Genomic DNA, 16,102 nt, shown 5'->3' with positions numbered 1-16,102 from the left:
TATTTGGTTAGGTTTATTCCTAGGTATCTTATGGTTTTTGCTGCAACTGTAAATGGGATTCCTTGATTTCTCTTTCTGCAGCCTCATTATTGGTGTATGGAAATGCAACAGATTTCTGTACATTGATTTTATATCTTGTGATTTTGCTGAATTTCTGTATCAGTTCTAGAAATGTTTTGGTGGAGTGTTTCAGGTTTTCTACATAGAGTATAACATTATCTGTGAAGAATGAAAGTTTGACTTCTTCCTTGACAATTTGGATGCCTTTTAATTCTTTTTTGTTGTCTGATTGCTGAGGCTAGGGCTTCCAGAGCTATGTTGAACAACAGTGGTGAGAGTGGACATCTCTGTCATATTCCTGACTTTAGGGGAAAAGCTCTCAGTTTTTGCCCATTGAGGATGATACTAGCTGTGAGTCTTTCATATGTGGCCTTTAAGATGTTGAAGTTTGTTCCTTCTAGTCTATTTTCATTTCCAATTTTAGTACTTTGAGTCCTCTTTTTATTTCCAATCTAGGTAGAGATTTGTCAATTTGGTTGGTTGAGCTTTTCAAAGAGCCAACTTTGTGTTTTTTAACTTTTTCTAATATTTTTCTATTCTCCATTTTATTTATATCCACTTTAAACTTTCTTATTTCCTTCTTTCCACTGATTGAGTTAGTTTGCTTTTCTTTTTCTAATTTCTGATGGGGCATAATCAGGTTATTGATTTGATATCTTTCTTATTTTTATTTTTTTAATATTTTATTTATTTATTTACATATTTATTTATTTATTTATTTTTGAGAGAGAGAGAGGGAGAGGGAGAGGCAGGCAGAGGGAGAAGCAGGCTCCATGCAGGGAGCCTGACGTGGGACTCAATCCCAGGTCTCTAGGATCAGGCCCTGAGCTGAAGGCAGGCACTAAACCGCTGAGCCACCCGGGCTGCCCTCTTTCTTATTTTTAAATGTGTGGATTGTAGATATTAATTTCTCTCTTGTACTGATTTCTCTGTATCTCATAAATTTTGGTATGTGGAGTTCCATTTTTACTTGTATCAAGATGCTTTCTAATAAAGCTTTCTGATTGTTTACTCAGCCTCGTTGAATCTGCAGATGAGCCCTTCCAAGGAATTCTTTATTTTGTTAACAGTATTTTTGATTTATCACTAATTCTTTTGATTCCTTCCTTAGAATTTAGTTTATATTACTACAGATATTACATATTGCCTACTTTTTCTCATTAGAGCTCTTAACATATTAATAATACTTATTTTATAATACTTACCTGATAATTCCAATATGTTTGAATCTAGTTCTGATGATAGCTTTGTCCTTCAGACTTTGTTTCTTCTTGACTTTAGCCAGCTTTATAAATTTTTATTGAAAACTGGACATATTATATAGGGTAATAGGTAGTGAGGCAAATAGGCTTTTAGTGTATGCATTTACATTAATCTGGCTGTTAGTCTGGTTTAATATTTGTCATAGCTAAAGGTACCAGAGGCTTCATATTACTCTAGTGAACTTATTTTTCCTCCCTCCTTCTACACTTTTTTCCCCTTCTTCCTCCTCACACTCGCCCTCCTCCCCTTCCTCCTTCCTGTCCTTCTCCATTGTCACTGCCTTCTTCTCTTTATCCTCCTCTTTTTTTTTCTTTTTCTCCTTTTCCTTCTCCTCCTCCTTTTTCTTCTCCTCTTCCTTCTTTTTCTTGTTCTTCTTCTTCTTCCTCCTTCTCTTTTCCTTATCCATCTTCTCCTTCTTTTTTCCCCCCTTTCCTTCTTCTTCTTCTGGTTTCCTTTGTTCTGGTCCTTAGATGGAATCTTTATCTTGCAGCTCTTTTAGCTGTAACCCACCATTGTTATTACTAGATCCTTATTAATGTGGTGGTAGGGTGAGTGGGTAGAGTAGGAAGGGAAGGGATGTTCCTTTATCTCCTAAGCTTTGAAGTAGGTCTCAGCTCTTTGTGGGCTTGTGCCTCAGGGGTGGGGTTAAACCTTCAGAAGACTTAGTCCCTTCATTCCTACTGTTTCCAGTCTATTTTCTTGAAATCCTCTCCCAATTGACTACACCTTACTTTATGTAATTATATACATATTTACTTACTTGTTTATTCTTACGCAGGACAGAAAGGTTGGAGAGGACTGTAGTGAGGTGAAGTTCCTTCCCTTCAGCTTGGAAAATTTTCAGAATAACCCTCTGGTGAAGGCCTTTCCCTGTGAGGTAGACCTGCTCAGAGAAGGGTCTGGAGGGTTCCACAGTAGCTACTTTTCCATTCCCTCTGCCATGTCCATGAGGGGATTTTTCTCTATCCTCACCCTGAAAACTTAATGTGGTTTCTAGAGGAAAGGGCTATGAAAGCATATGCCCCCTCTTTTTATTGTCCAGCCCCCCAGCTTCCTCCTTGTCCTGCAAGAATTTGTCAAAATTACTTTTTAACTCTTCCCACCAGTTTTTGTCATTTTGTAGTTTCTGCTGCAGTCTTTGTTGCTGTATTTCTCTGGGTCCACTATTTCTCCATGTTTCAAGAAGTTACTTGCCCTGTTCTCTGATGGGTCAAGAAAAGTCACTCAGTTTGTCCAGTTTTCTCTTGTTGTAAGGATGAGAATGACAATTTTCAAAGTCTTACATGTAATAAAAAAAAACACCTTTCCCCTCCCAAATATTGGTGTGTGTGATACTTCCATATCACCATGGAGCCTAGGCATTAACATCAGGGCCTCAGGACAGCTGGGCCTTGGTGTGGATACAGGAAACAAGATAGGATGTGTGGTTCATTTTTAAAATGCATCTTTTTATTGTTAAGCATCATTTTTATAGTTTTTAAGAGGACTTTAATACAGAAGATTTAGGAGAATAAAGAAGTGAGCACAGCATTATTTCTAATAGCAAAAATCAAAATAACTTGAATATCCATCAATAGGATAATGTTTAAATTAATTGCTACCTATAGGAGACTGCCATGGAGCTGTTCAAGAGAATGGAGAAACTACTTGCTGCTGGTACCTGCCAAGAAGATGTCTGACAGAAAGAGAGAAGGGCACCTGGGTGGTTTAGTCAGTTAAAGTGTCCTTGGTTAACGGGTTAACCATCAGCCTTTGGCTCAGGTCACAAACCCAGGGTTTTGGGATTGAGCCTGCCTCAGGCTCTTCACTCAGCAGGGAGCCTCCTTCTCCCTTTCCCTCTGCCTGCCACTCTACCTACCTGTGCATTCCCTCTCAATCTTTGTGTCAAATAAATAAATAATTTTTTTAAAAAAGGAAGAGAGAGAAAGAGAGAGAGAGCAGGCATGAGCAGAGACAGAGAGGGGCAGAGGGAGGAGATGCAGACTCTCTGCTGAGCAGGGAGCAGAAGCAGGGCTCCATCCCAGGACCCCAGGGTCATGACCTGAGCTGAAGGCAGATGCTTAAGTGAAATAAGTCAGGCAGAAAAAGACAAATACCATATGATTTCACTCATATGTAGAATTTAATAAACAAAATAGATGAACACAGGGGCACCTGTGTGGCTCAGCAGTTGAGCATCTGCCTTCAGTTCAGATTGTGATCCCACAGTCCCAGGATCGAGTCCCACATCGGGCTCCCTGTATGGAGCCTGCTTCTCCCTCTGCCTCTGTCTCTGCTTCTCTCTCTCTGTGTCTCTCATGAATAAATAAATAAAATCTTTTAAAAAATAGATGAACACAGGAGAAGGGAAGGAAAAAGAAAATAAGACAAAGTCAGAGAGGGAGACAAACCACAGACTCTTAACTCTAGGAAACAAACTGAGGGTTGCTGGAAGGGAGGGGATGGAGGATGGGGTAACTGTATGATGGGAATTAAGGAGGGCAAGTGATGTAATGGGCACTAAACTCTACCTCTGAAACCAATAATACACTATATGTTAAATAAAATAGGAGATATCTGTGATATACTGTTCAGTAAAAAAGATTGAAGTTTATGTGTGTTCACGTATGGGTATAAAAAGGGTCTGAGGACACATTCAGTGTTTGAGGTCAGGGAAGTGGATGCTCAGCACTTCACATTGTTTGGTTTGGTAGTAAATGGGAATTAGTTTTGTAATCAAAACAACAGAAGGGTAAAAGAAGAAAGGAGACTCACTTTTTATTGTTTTCTGTCTTTTGAGTTTTGAATCTTATATTTATTCCATAAAAAGTAAAATAAAATAAGAAACCAGGAAAGGAAAGAGGTACCCCCTGATGTAGTTCACTGAATCTTCCTCAGCATATGCTGGCCTTTACCCATTTCCAGCACTTCCCTGCTGATCTCTGTCCTGCCCTCCTGGTGCACCCCAGGCCACCCTGCTATAGGCCCAGGCCACCCCCACCACTGGGAGACTGCCTGGCCCCTTCCCCAACACTTCCCAGTACCCAGTACAACCTTGGAAGCCTGGAAGGTTGAAAGGCACAGTGCAGCCAGGGTGAACCCCAGCCCTCTGCTTGCCACTGTGTGGCCCTGGGGAGTCACTCAGGCTCTGTGGGACATCTGTGAGCTGGACTTTTACTTTATATGGGAGAAAAAAATCTCCTATGACCTCTACGGCCATGCATGAATGAGAGAGTAGAAATGGCCAGAATTCTAAAAATGTCCTTCAGGCCTATGCTATTCCTAACACTGGGATAGGCACTCATCTCAGGAGCTGGCTCAGTAGTTCCATTCTTTCATCTCAGTGAGTCACCTGGACAATATGCTTGAGACCTGGAGAATCCCATCAAACTGGTGCTGTCTGTACCCATCTCGCAGAGGAGGGCAGCCTAGGAGGTGGGATGTAGAGAGAGATGGTCTGAGGTTTTCTCAGACCCACTGGACCTAAGAGGAAGGGAAGGCTCTCCTTCATTCTCTCAGCAAGGTGCCTACCAGGCCACTGCTGTGATCTCCCAATCCAGAGAATGAGAATTTCTAGGGTGTCAGGATTGCCCAAGATGCTTCCCAGAGTGAGAGTCACTGGGCTGGTGACTCTTTGGTAGGCACGGCCTCAGTTCCTTATCTCTGCTGCTCTGTTGCTGGGTCGCTGCAGACCACCCTCACTACAACTTCCGGGCTCTGGACCTCCTTTGTCCTTGCCTTTCCCAACACCCTTGGGATTGACTGGATTCACCCCATCACCAGTAGTCATCATGTCACAACAAGGAAACACTCCCTCAGAATCCTGCAAGGTAAAATCTTAACTCTGCTACTCTCTAGACACAGGCTTACATTCAATAAGAAATCAGAAAACCATGAGCAACCTTTTGATATTTCATTCTTTTAACAAGTAAATATGTACTGAGCACTTGCTCTACTCAGGTGCAGTACAAAGAGATAAGGGCCTTGATTCAATAAGGGATGTCCCCTGTCCCCAAGTGCTCAGGCTGCTGACAGAGAGACACACAGCTGGCACCCAGAGGGTGCCTGGAAGAAGGGAGGAGTGAAGGCTTTGAAAGAGTTCACAGCAGGAGCTCAGCAAGAGAAATTCTAGAGCCTCATGAACAGCTGGGCCTTAAGAGCCAATATGTGGGACTCAAACCCTATTGGCCCCACACACTAGCTGTGTGCATCCATGGGCAAGTCACATTACCTCTCTGCACCTTGGTATCGTATCTGAAAAATGAAGACAACATCTGCATTTAGGCTGATGCAGGGATGAGGTAAACTATTCCATGTGTAACCTGCTCCCAGCACAGCTCAATAATGCTAATCATTTGTGGAGGTCCTGGGAGGAGGAATCACCTGTGGTTTTCTAGGAAGTCTGGTCTGATCTTCCTCAGTGTCACAGGGATGGGCCTGGTCAGGAGCCTACAGAAGTTCACAGTAGGCCCCAGTAAGCCCTTGTTAATGAGGGCCACAGAACATTTTCTAGTCTGAAGTGAAGCCTCAGGCAATCAGGAGAGACAGCAGCCTATGGTCAGCTGTCAGACTGCATCCCTTTGGCTGGAATTTCTCCCCCACCACCTGACCTACCTCTTTCTATGATGACCTTTCCTCTAGAAACAGTTGCATGTCTGTGGCATCCCATCCTTTGCATCTCATTGCAGCATGTCAGGTGAGATAGGAGGGCCTTGATACAGGCTCTATCACTGTACCTGATGTTCTGGCACCTGCCTTTTCTGAGGATCTGGGCCACCTTTTCCCTCCATGATTCTGAACATCTGGAGCTGTGCATGGTGTGATTTCAGGAAGATGAGAGTTACTGCTGCATTCCAAGGTAAGTTTTCCTGAATGGGGAGGCAAAGATGCTGAGAGTGTGGAATGGTGAGAATGGTAGAGTTGTGGACAATCAAGCAGCACCTTTCCTAAGAACATTGCCATACTTGGCTTCATTTAGAGGGGTTGGGGAAAATTATTGGTCTGATTTTTTTTTTATTGGTCTGATTTTTAATAGAGAATTCACCAACACCCAACTAGGGTCTGTAGGGTCTAGCCTTGGCAAGGTTGCACAGTCTGCTGATTCAAGGCTCTTAGTGAGATGAGGCTGGTCCTGCTTCTTATTCCACAAGGAGTCCTTCAGGGCTCTAGTGCACTATGGCTGCCTGTTCTGGGGGTAGAGAACAGGCTGGTGTGGGGCTGGTGGGCATTACTGAGCTCATCCACAGCCCGCCAACTTGCCTATCTCCCATTCTACATCCCACCTCTAAGCCTTCAACCATATACTTATTTTTTTTCCACTCCTATGTAGATTTCTTGGCTCCCTCTACTTCCCATTTATAAGACGTACTGCTATCTTCCCATCAGGTTCAAGCCTGAGCTCTTCTCTCTAACATGCTGTATAAGGAAAAGCCAGGTTTGGCCACTTCACAGCCAATTGGGATTAGAGTCTTCATTTCTTTGTGGAAAAATCAGTGAAGCACACTTTGAGAGCAATGGCAGTGGTGCAGCTGTCCTTGGCCTTGGGCTGGCCTGGCTGAGCTGGTTGAGGCATGGATGCCTCCACATTAAAATGCTCTGTTCCACTTGCCTGTGTCCTGCAACCCCAACCCCCCAACAGTCCTTACATCAGGGACAAAGGATGGAGATTTGGGTGTTAGGTTTTGTTGAACGTGGCCACAAAGACACAGTTTTTGGTGAGTGAGGGCCCATGCTACAGGTGAGGCTCAGCTATGGCTGGCCTAGGGGGCCCCTGCTTCTGGCTGGTTGCAAAGGAGGCCCTCATGGGCCAGGAAACTGTACTAACTTTCTGGGGCACTTGCAGAGGGGGGATCACTTGCACTGGCTGTTGGAAGTGAGGTCCAAAATTCCTGGCAGTTGGCCCCTAGGGCTCAGCTGTGTAGCAAGGCCAACCAGGGCTATGAGCCCAGCTGATTCCTATGTGCCACCTGATTCACAGCCCTTGAACTGAGCTGCGGGGGCTGATCCTCCGTAGAGGCACGATGAGCCTGGGTATCCATCCTTGTGGGCTCAACCCTGAGCCGGCTAAGGTCTAGGATGTGGCCTAGGCACCTCTGGTCCTGTGGGCTATGGAGTGGACTAGCCAGGGAAGGCAGGCCACACACAACTGACATGTTAGGGAAGCTGTTAGGTTGTTTCTGCTGGAGAATTTCAGGGCTCCTGGCCTGAGGCTGCCTACAGAGCCCACTGCTTGTGTCCTGCCTTGGGGGCTGTGTAGTAGGGGACTGGCAGTCTGAGTGGATCTGCAGGGCTGCAACCTGGGCCACACAGCCTGTCAGGGAAGGCTCTACATTAAAGGTGCTTCCTCCAGGACCTGACCTCCAAGGACCTTGGAAACACTCCAGATTCCCAGGTGGCCTGGACTCCTGGAAGCCAGGCCAAGGGTTTGGGAGCTTGTTTTTGCGGTTAGTGTCTGTTGCTGCAGAGGCTGCAGATCCCACAGAGAACAGGCTTTCATGGCAGCCTTGTGTCCCTCCTTCCCCAGAGACCTGTACACATTCCAGAGATGGGTCCCTGGACAGACTGCTGGTTCCTTGTTTGGGTCCTGCTAGGCCCTTGCTCTCTCTAGCAAGTGGGCCCTTGGTACCCGAATGTGCCCACAGCTCCCGCCTGCTGGGTGCTAAACCCACAGTGGTTCTATTTGCATCTGAAGCCCCAACCCCCCTGCTCTCCTGCTTCCCTGGATCTGAGTCCTTTTTCTCAGAGCCAGCTCCTAGCTTCTCTGCCTGCCCCCTGGGTGAGGTTGCAGTTTCCCCAGGGGCTGAGGCAGGTGGGTTACGGAGCTCAGGGCCACGGCGAAGCCAGTTGATAATGCCCATGGTGATGGCAAGCTCAGTGTCACAGAGCTTTAGCAGACACTCCTTGCCCTTCCAGGAACTTTGCAAAAAGCCCTGGCTGAGTACGTCTGGGCCTGGTGCTGGGGCCAAGTTCTCCTCTGCCCCCACATGGAAGCTGCACATGGACAGTGGTGCTCCTAGTGCTGGCCCTGACAGACTCTCAGACACACATAGGTCATCATCCAGGCTTGGGCCAACAGGACCCTCACTGGGGTCATAGAAGAGTTCATAGAGGGCGTCTCCGCTGTAGCTGTCCCGGGGGAAGACAGCTGAACGTGTGCCTGGGCTCAAAGCCTCCTTCTTGTCTTCCTCAAGGCCAGGTGAGAAGGAGTCATAGTAGCCCTCATCACTTGTGGACACAGATTCCGGCTGTTCACTCTTAGGGGTGCCTGTGTCTATGGAGCTGGCTTTCGAACCACTGTAGGGGTCTCTGCAGGGACACAGGGGGAGCTCAGCAAGCCCAGCAGCATCTAGCCTGGGCCGATCTGTGTCTGTCCCCAGCCATGGGCCCAGTAGGGCATGGTGCTGCTGCCTCACAGAGTGATTCACACTGTCCCAGAACTTGGCAAAGTCAGACATCTCATTTTGGGCAGGTGATGCCAGCTGTTCCACGCTGCCCTGGAAGGGACCCCTCAGAACCTTGTTTTCAAGGGCCTGTGATACTTGGGCTGGGCTCTCCAGGCCCTCATTCAGCTCCAGGGATGGTACTGAGCTTTCATCTGCAAAGATCTCCCCACAGCCTGTGAGAGAGTCAAAGCTCTTGAGAGAGGCCACATCCTCACAAAGGGCCCTGCAGAGGTCAAAGGAAGAATCAGGCAGGAGGAGCTCACTGTCAGATAGGTCCTGACACAGGCTGTCTGGCCCCAGCCCCTCACCTAAGGGGAAGAAGGCTTTGCCTGGCTGCCCCCCATTCTCTGATGGGCCCCTAGAGGAGGACAGGCTCTCCCCCTTGGTCACCAGTGAGGCCAAGTTCTCAGTCTTGTTTCTGCGAATGTGGAATAGGTTCCGAAAGCACTTCTTAGGTCGTTTCAGGGAGATCCTCTTCCTTGGGATGCTCTTGGCCACGGCTGGCACAAAGGGCATCTGGGGCACAAAGTGGCGGTAATCAATCATGCGTTGGCTGCTGGAGGGCCCTGGGAAGCTTGTGCTGCCCACCAGCTGCCCTGTGGCCGTGCTCGCCCTGCCAGCCCCAGGCACACTCTCATGAGTCTTACTCTTTCGCACCAGTTTGAAGGTGGCCCCACAGAAGGCTGCAGCCCCCACCTCAGGTTCTGGCTCTGCTCCCTTACTGGGGTATCTGTCATACCCTTGGGTGCTGGGACTAACCTGTGGGGCCCTCTCACTCTGGGGCTGCTGTTGCCCTCCTGGTGAGACTGACCGGGGACCTGCATCCTCCATGGTCAGAGCAGTAGCTGCTGGGTCTGAGGGTTTCTCGTGGGAAATCTGCAGGCTGGATTTAATGAAGGTCTTTCCTCTCTTCAGTTCCATGCTGCCAGTGCTCCAAGCTGCTGTGAAGGAAAGCAGGAGGCACTTAGTATCCAAGATGAAGGCCTATATGGCTCTAAATGACCTCTGCCTACCTCTGCTTATACAGTGGCTTTGGAGTCAAGTTCTGACATCTAAACTTGGATCCTCCATGGAGATAGGGATAGGGAGATAAGAATGGCCCCATCCATGCTCACTGCTCCAGGGCTGTTCATTGCTCCATAGAAAGCTGATACCAGCGAAGTTAAGTCACCTGCTTAAAGTCACACAGTAGGAGCCAAATTAGAGTAGGTTGGGGGTCTGGTGCTCTTGTAGTCTGATCTCTCAACTCAACTCAGCATCCTCTCAGAGCTTATCTGTCCAAGTCAGATTCCCATTTCCAGGCCCAGGCACTCTGCAAATAGCATCCTTACAAGGGAAGTGTCACAGACTTTCTAAGTGGTGGAGCAGAGAATTCAATAAATAACTTCCTGCTTTTATTTAAGAGACAAAGCTCAAAGGGAAACCCAAGCCTGCCTTCTGGGATGGACACAGGTGCTTATCAGCTGGAAAAGAAGATATATATTCTGCCTTCCAGGGATATTGCATCCATCTGAGAAGACAAGACTCAGTCTACACAAAGGTCATCAGGGCAAGCACAGCCAAGCATCTCATGGTGCATGCTGAGTTTGAGCACTGAGAAGAGAGATGGCACCATGGTAAAGGAAAAGTGAGGAGTCAGGCATAAGGCATAATGCCAGGGCCAGGCAAGTTGGATAGACACAGCACATGATGGGCTGGAGAGCAAGCAGGTATCACCTTCTGTGTAATTCCTGAGAGGTATCGATGCCCAGAGTGGCATCCAGAGTGCCACCCAGATGGATGCCCAGTCTTAGTCCAATAGGAAAGGATGTTGGGATTGATTACTGATGTCTGTCCTGGTTGTGGGAGGGAGAAGCCCATAAGAGTGTTATCTTGACCATTTTTGCATAGCTGGTGAGTGTGGCCTTTCTCTGAGGCCAATGAAGAACTATAAAATCTTCTGAGTGAGTGGGTGGGTAGAAACAGTGGCATAATAAAGCTGGTGGTCTAAGACCATTTCTCTGACATCTGAGTGGAGGACAGAATAAATTAGGAGAGAAGCTTTGAGCAGAAAAGATTCATAAAAGGCAACTAAAGTGGGCTGAGTATGTGGGGATAAGCTCCAGATAGAAGCTGCAGTCATAAGTCACAGAAAAGAGAGGAGAAATTATAAGGCCTTCAAAGGCAGAAACACTAGGATCCAGCAACTGAATAAATAGAAAGAAGTTATCAACACTCAGGAAGCAGTAAATATTGACCCATAAGTGGGAAAACATAAGGAAGTGGAAGCTGAGTAAAGGTGAGGAAGGAGCCTATGCTAAGAGCTTATTTGAGAGAGACAAACAAGACTCTATAGTTTTAAAAATGTTGCCTTTGAAGTAAGTTTAAAGACCCACACGAGAGGAAAAAAGAAGGTGATGCCTAAGAGCACCACTTGAGAACTTCCCTGGACTCCCTTATTGTCTCTTCACAGGCACCCAGCTCACAGCTCAGCCTGTTCCAGCAGGTCCTCCTCTCTTTTGGTGGTGAGCAACCTACCAATCAGTCCTGTCAGTTTGGCCAGGGAAAGATTTGGGGAGAGAGTATGGGGTTTCTTTGATTCTCCATAAGAACTTGCTTCATAGGGAGCACCTGAATTCACTCCCCCACAGTTTGCAGTCTGCGAGGAAGGGATGCAGCAGGTGTAAAGGCAAGTGGCTCTGTCAGCCTACATGCCACTCAGATCCACTGCCCACAGAGCTTTGCAGCTAACTTCAGAAAGCTGCTTGATAGCTATGAGCTATTCAGGGTCAGCTCCAGAGTCTCTCAAATGCTTAGCCATGAGGACCTGGAGGTGAGCAGAGTGGCTGCCTCACAGCCCAGTTGACATTAAAGCTGAAGAAGATGAGAAGGGGTTACAAGGCTACCATTGCAGAGGTTCACAGGGGCAAGCTGATCAGCCTCCACCCATTGGCAGTGCTTCCTCCCCTGCAGAGGACACCTGGGACTTTAGGCTGGAGGACAGGAGACAGGGCAGGCACTGTGCCAGAGAAACCCACAGAACCTCAACTTGGTTCTGGTGGCAGTTCATCTCTTGATGGAAGCACCCTGGACAGTGCAACAGTGCTTCTAGCCACCTTTCTGCCTCCTGTGAGGTTGCATGTGCCCATGCCTTTCCTACCCTATACCTGCAGACCCTATTTTCACCCCCCACCCTTTGTGGCCTAGCTCTGTTGGGTTTTATTATACACAGCATAGTGGTTACTATCTGGACTCTGGAGTTGGAGAACACAGATTTGCATCTATCTAACCAGGTGAGTGCTTGGCCTATAACCTTATAAGAAGAGACATACTATAGTAACCTTCATTTTATAAAGGAGAAATTAAGGTCCAGTAAAGTCAATAGATTGGTCCAGGTCACACATGTGGTAAGTGACAGAAGTAAGATTTGAAATCGAGCCTGTTTGATTCTGATCATGTGCTCTTAACCACAATAGACATTCTATGAACCAACAGTCCAAACTCCTCTTCATAAGAAATTTAAGAATCAAATAAAAAATGTGTTTTTATGAAGAGTTTTGGAAATCACAACAAAAATGACAATTCAAATAAAAAGTACAGCTCACACAAATTTAGAAAAATTGTAACTGAAGATAGTATAATTTCTATGACAAGAAATTTTAGAGATATTTATTATGAGATCTCTATTCTATGTTTTAGAAAAGTCTTTTTATTACCATACTCTTGGAAATAACTTCAAGTAAGCACGATAAAGATCATTTCACTATGTGCAGAAGTTGCAACTACAAGAACTAAGATGGTTTATCTGATATTGACCTCTATAAATAAAACTACTGATTTCTTAATTCTTAATTCAGTTAACTGATTTAAAATCCTCCAAAACTGGAAATTTCACCACATTCTGAACTTGGAAAATGACCTCCCAAAATAGCAGCCATTGCTACAGATGGCTGGACTCAGTGTCACTAATGTTGCCAACTCTGTTTCCTGAGTTCATTTAACACTTTGGCGCATTGATAGGGCAATGAGCACTAAGATTCAGAATAATGAATGAGAGACTTACAAAATACTGGAGCAATCATGTGAAATCCAGTGTATATTCAGTCCAGCTTCCACGTTAAAATATTTCATCAGAGCCTGACTCTTTAGAAATGTGGAGCCCATATGTGACATGGGTGGGAACTCCCTGAGGGGTCAGAAAGCCCATTGCCTAATGGGAGAAAGAGCAGTTACCTTCTGTGACAGTTCTCAGGGACAGAGTGGAATTTATCTGGACAGCCAGATGCTGGCACTGATGTTGCCTGAGGCCAAAGAGATACAGGTTCTCAGCTGCAAAAATGCACATTCTGCTTTGTAACTTTTTAGCTAAAGGCCCCTTCACTGAGCCCCTGAGAGGGAATCCTTTACCATGTGCCACATCCTTCTCCAAAGGACAAAGTAGCCCTGTCCCTTCCTGGTTTGGTCCTTTCTTATTGTAGCACTCAGTGATCACTGGCTGCTTATTCTGGTGCTTATTTGGTCTTCATACTCCCCAGTGAGGTTGAAAAATTCTCAAAGATTCAGGACTCCAACTGTGGTTGAAAGTGAGCTACTACTTATTTAAGTGAAGTATTTATGTTTTGGAGACATTTTAGCCATATATTTACATCTAAGTTTCCTGGAAAGGATGCTGAGTCTGGAGTTTTTAATTCTACAGTTTGTGCTCACTCTCTAAGATGGGTCTCAGTGACACCAAGACCCTGGACCAAGTCTTGCATCTCTAAAATGAACTTGCAAATTCCATGAGTACAGGGACCGTGTACTTATTTAATCAACTCTGATTCACAGATGTGGTATTTAAACCAAGATCTAAAAGACAGCCAAAGACAACCAGGTAAAAGATGTGGGAAGCATATTCCAGGCAGAGAGCACATCCCTCAGAAAAGCCTTGTGGAGCAAAGGATGATTTAAAAGCTCTGAAAACAGGCCCAGGTGGCCAGAGCAGCAAGCCAGTGGGATGGGGCTGGGAGATGAGCAGGGAAAACTGTACCAGGCCTGAGGATTTCAAGCTCTGAAAACAGGCCCAGGTGGCCAGAGCAGTAAGCCAGTGGGATGGGGCTGGGAAATGAGCAGGGAAAACTGTACCAGGCCTGAGGTCACAGGGAGGATCTTGGCTTTTATTCTATACCCCATGGAGAGCCAGCCATCAAGGGTAACAGGGGTCAATTTTCAGTTTTAACATATCAGTTGTATATGAGAATGAAAAGTAGGCTCTAGGAGTGGAGGCAAGAAGGCCGATTAGGAGCCAGAGCAGGGCCTAGTGGAGAGTAAGCAGTGAGAGACTTTCCTTCTATGAAACCTTTCCTCTCAGTGCCTTACACAGAGTATGCACTTGGATATGGATTTATTGCAAATTGAGAAAATGAAGTAATTCTACTGTTTTTCTACAAGACGGATAACTTTAGTTCACCCACCTAGGATTTTCTTTTCCCCTTTGAGAAGGTAATTCTGTGAGCTTCATTCCCTTTTTTCTTTTTTTTATTGGAGTTCAATTTGCCAACACATAGCACAACACCCAGTGCTCATCCCATCAAGTGCCCCCCTCAATTCCCCGTTTTCGATGAGATCAGGCGCATTCAGGGTGGTATGGCTGTAGACAATTCCCTTTTTAACATGAAAGTGATTGGGTATATCATAGAGCAATATAAAAACCTTGCAGGTACACATATGTAATAAAAATGGTTTGGAGACATAAACATTTTTCTTAATAGTTTTGACATTTGCCATGCTTTTCCCTGCTCCACCCCCAACATCCAGTAAAATCACAAGCCTTGAAATACAAACAGGTGGATGGTGATAAGAAAGCAGAGGCCTCAGAGGGGAGACCAGCCCTGAGGGCCTTCCTGGACGTTGGCGTCAGAGTGGCAGGCTAGGTATGGGGCAATAGTTTATCTCTGCAGAGGGTGCCTTGTCTAAGCCCAAACCTTCAGGATGGATGGAGTGAAGGCTATTGTGGAGAGAGAAAGCCTCTGTTATGGGGTGGGTGGGGGGTGGAGAATGAAGCAGGAATAGAATCTGCAGTGAGAACATTACCAATTCACCCAGCCCCCACGTTGGAGAGACAAAAGGCCTTTTGGGGAATGAAGGTTCCGGCCCACCAGTCTCTAGGTGTTCCCGGGTTTCCTGGCTGAAAGAAAATGGGTCTCCAGTTTTACCTGCACTTCCCCGGCCTCTGCGTCCGTGCACAGGGGTTGTCTCCCCTTCCTTAGCCCGGGCCTCAAAGGGTCATCGCCGTCCCCCCGCCCCCGCCCAGGTCCCAGGTTCGGCATCACCTACGCAGGACACTGTGGGGTGGAGAGAGCCAGAGACCCCCGGTTCCTCCACTAACGGGAGGCCCTCCCATCACGCGAAGGAGCCCACGAAAATTCCCAGATCATCCTCTTTCCCCCCAAGCCTAAATCCTAGGGCCTTCGGCGACTTACCTTTGGCTGCGGAGAGTGTCGCAGTACGAGGCCTTGGCAGGGCCGGGAGCCGCGCCCGAGCCTCGGCCGCGCGCCCGGCTCAGCACCACGGTCAGCGCCCGGCGCCGCGCGCCCCGCGGGGTGGGGACCGCGCAGGGCCGGAGGTGGGGGCCGCGCAGGGCCGGGGCGGGGGCGGGGGCGGGGGCGGGGGCGGGGCCGCGCCGGGGCGAGCCGAGTGCGCCCGGCCGGGGAGGGGCCGTTCCCGGAGTGTGGCCGCGGGGAGCCGCCGCCGCCCCGGCCTCGGTGCGTCTCGCGTTGTCAGCCCCGCTGTGTCCCCGCGAGGCTGCGGTTTGCATCTCAGGCCCAGCGGCGGCTGCAGCTCAGCGGCGTCCCCCGACTGGCGGCCGCGCCTGCGACGAGGCCCGAGCCCTGGAGCGTACAGCGCAGCTGCGGAGCCCTGGTCTCCGCGACCCGCAGCACCGGCCGATGGGACCCTGCCTGCCTCCAGCGGCGCCGCCGCACCGAGCCGGTCGGATGCCTCCGCAGGATGCCAGGATGCGGAGCCGGCTTGCAGGAAAGGGGCCTGCGGCCTGAGACACGCGCCCCTCTCCCGGCCGTGGTGTGACCCCGACCCTCCCTGGCAGGGGGAGGCCCTTGGAGCTCCCTTAGTGGATTCCTCCCCTCTTCGGTAGAGACAAAGGCGGGTCTACATGTCATTTCCACCTATGCCCTGAAGGAAGAAGAGATTCCCACAGATTCCATAGTCCTCCCTGCTTGAAGTTAATGAACATTAGTTTCTTCTACTCTGGCCTTCGCTCTTCTGCATTACAAGGACTTTATATTTTTCTTCAGCTTTTCCTTTTTTGAGGACAATTGTGGGTTTAACTTCATCCAATGAGTAATAATTGCTCTTTTGCATTCCGACTTGTCACCCTTTGG

At 47.8% G+C, this 16,102-nt stretch overlaps 1 protein-coding gene across 1 annotated transcript; it reads right to left on the bottom strand.

Moving 5' to 3' along the window:
- Positions 1 to 3,808: 3,808 nt before the first annotated feature.
- AMER3 (APC membrane recruitment protein 3) lies at positions 3,809 to 15,295 on the bottom strand. The gene is made up of 2 exons (XM_041739371.1): positions 15,185 to 15,295; positions 3,809 to 9,685 (listed from the first exon to the last, which is right to left on the bottom strand). Exon 2 carries the CDS (start codon positions 9,663 to 9,665, stop codon positions 7,239 to 7,241), a length of 2,427 nt encoding a protein of 808 aa, XP_041595305.1. The 5' UTR covers positions 9,666 to 9,685; positions 15,185 to 15,295; the 3' UTR covers positions 3,809 to 7,238.
- Positions 15,296 to 16,102: the final 807 nt, after the last annotated feature.

The sequence above is a fragment of the Vulpes lagopus genome, chromosome 24, assembly GCF_018345385.1.
Source record: "Vulpes lagopus strain Blue_001 chromosome 24, ASM1834538v1, whole genome shotgun sequence".
Taxonomy (NCBI): Eukaryota; Metazoa; Chordata; class Mammalia; order Carnivora; family Canidae; genus Vulpes; species Vulpes lagopus.
Note: the sequence above shows the minus strand (reverse complement) of the source record. Positions and strands in the feature narration are given on the sequence as shown.

Coding starts and splice junctions, on each gene's coding strand:
- AMER3 (XM_041739371.1), bottom strand. CDS start 9,665: ATGGAACTGAAGAGAGGAAAGACCTTCATTAAATCCAGCCTGCAGATT.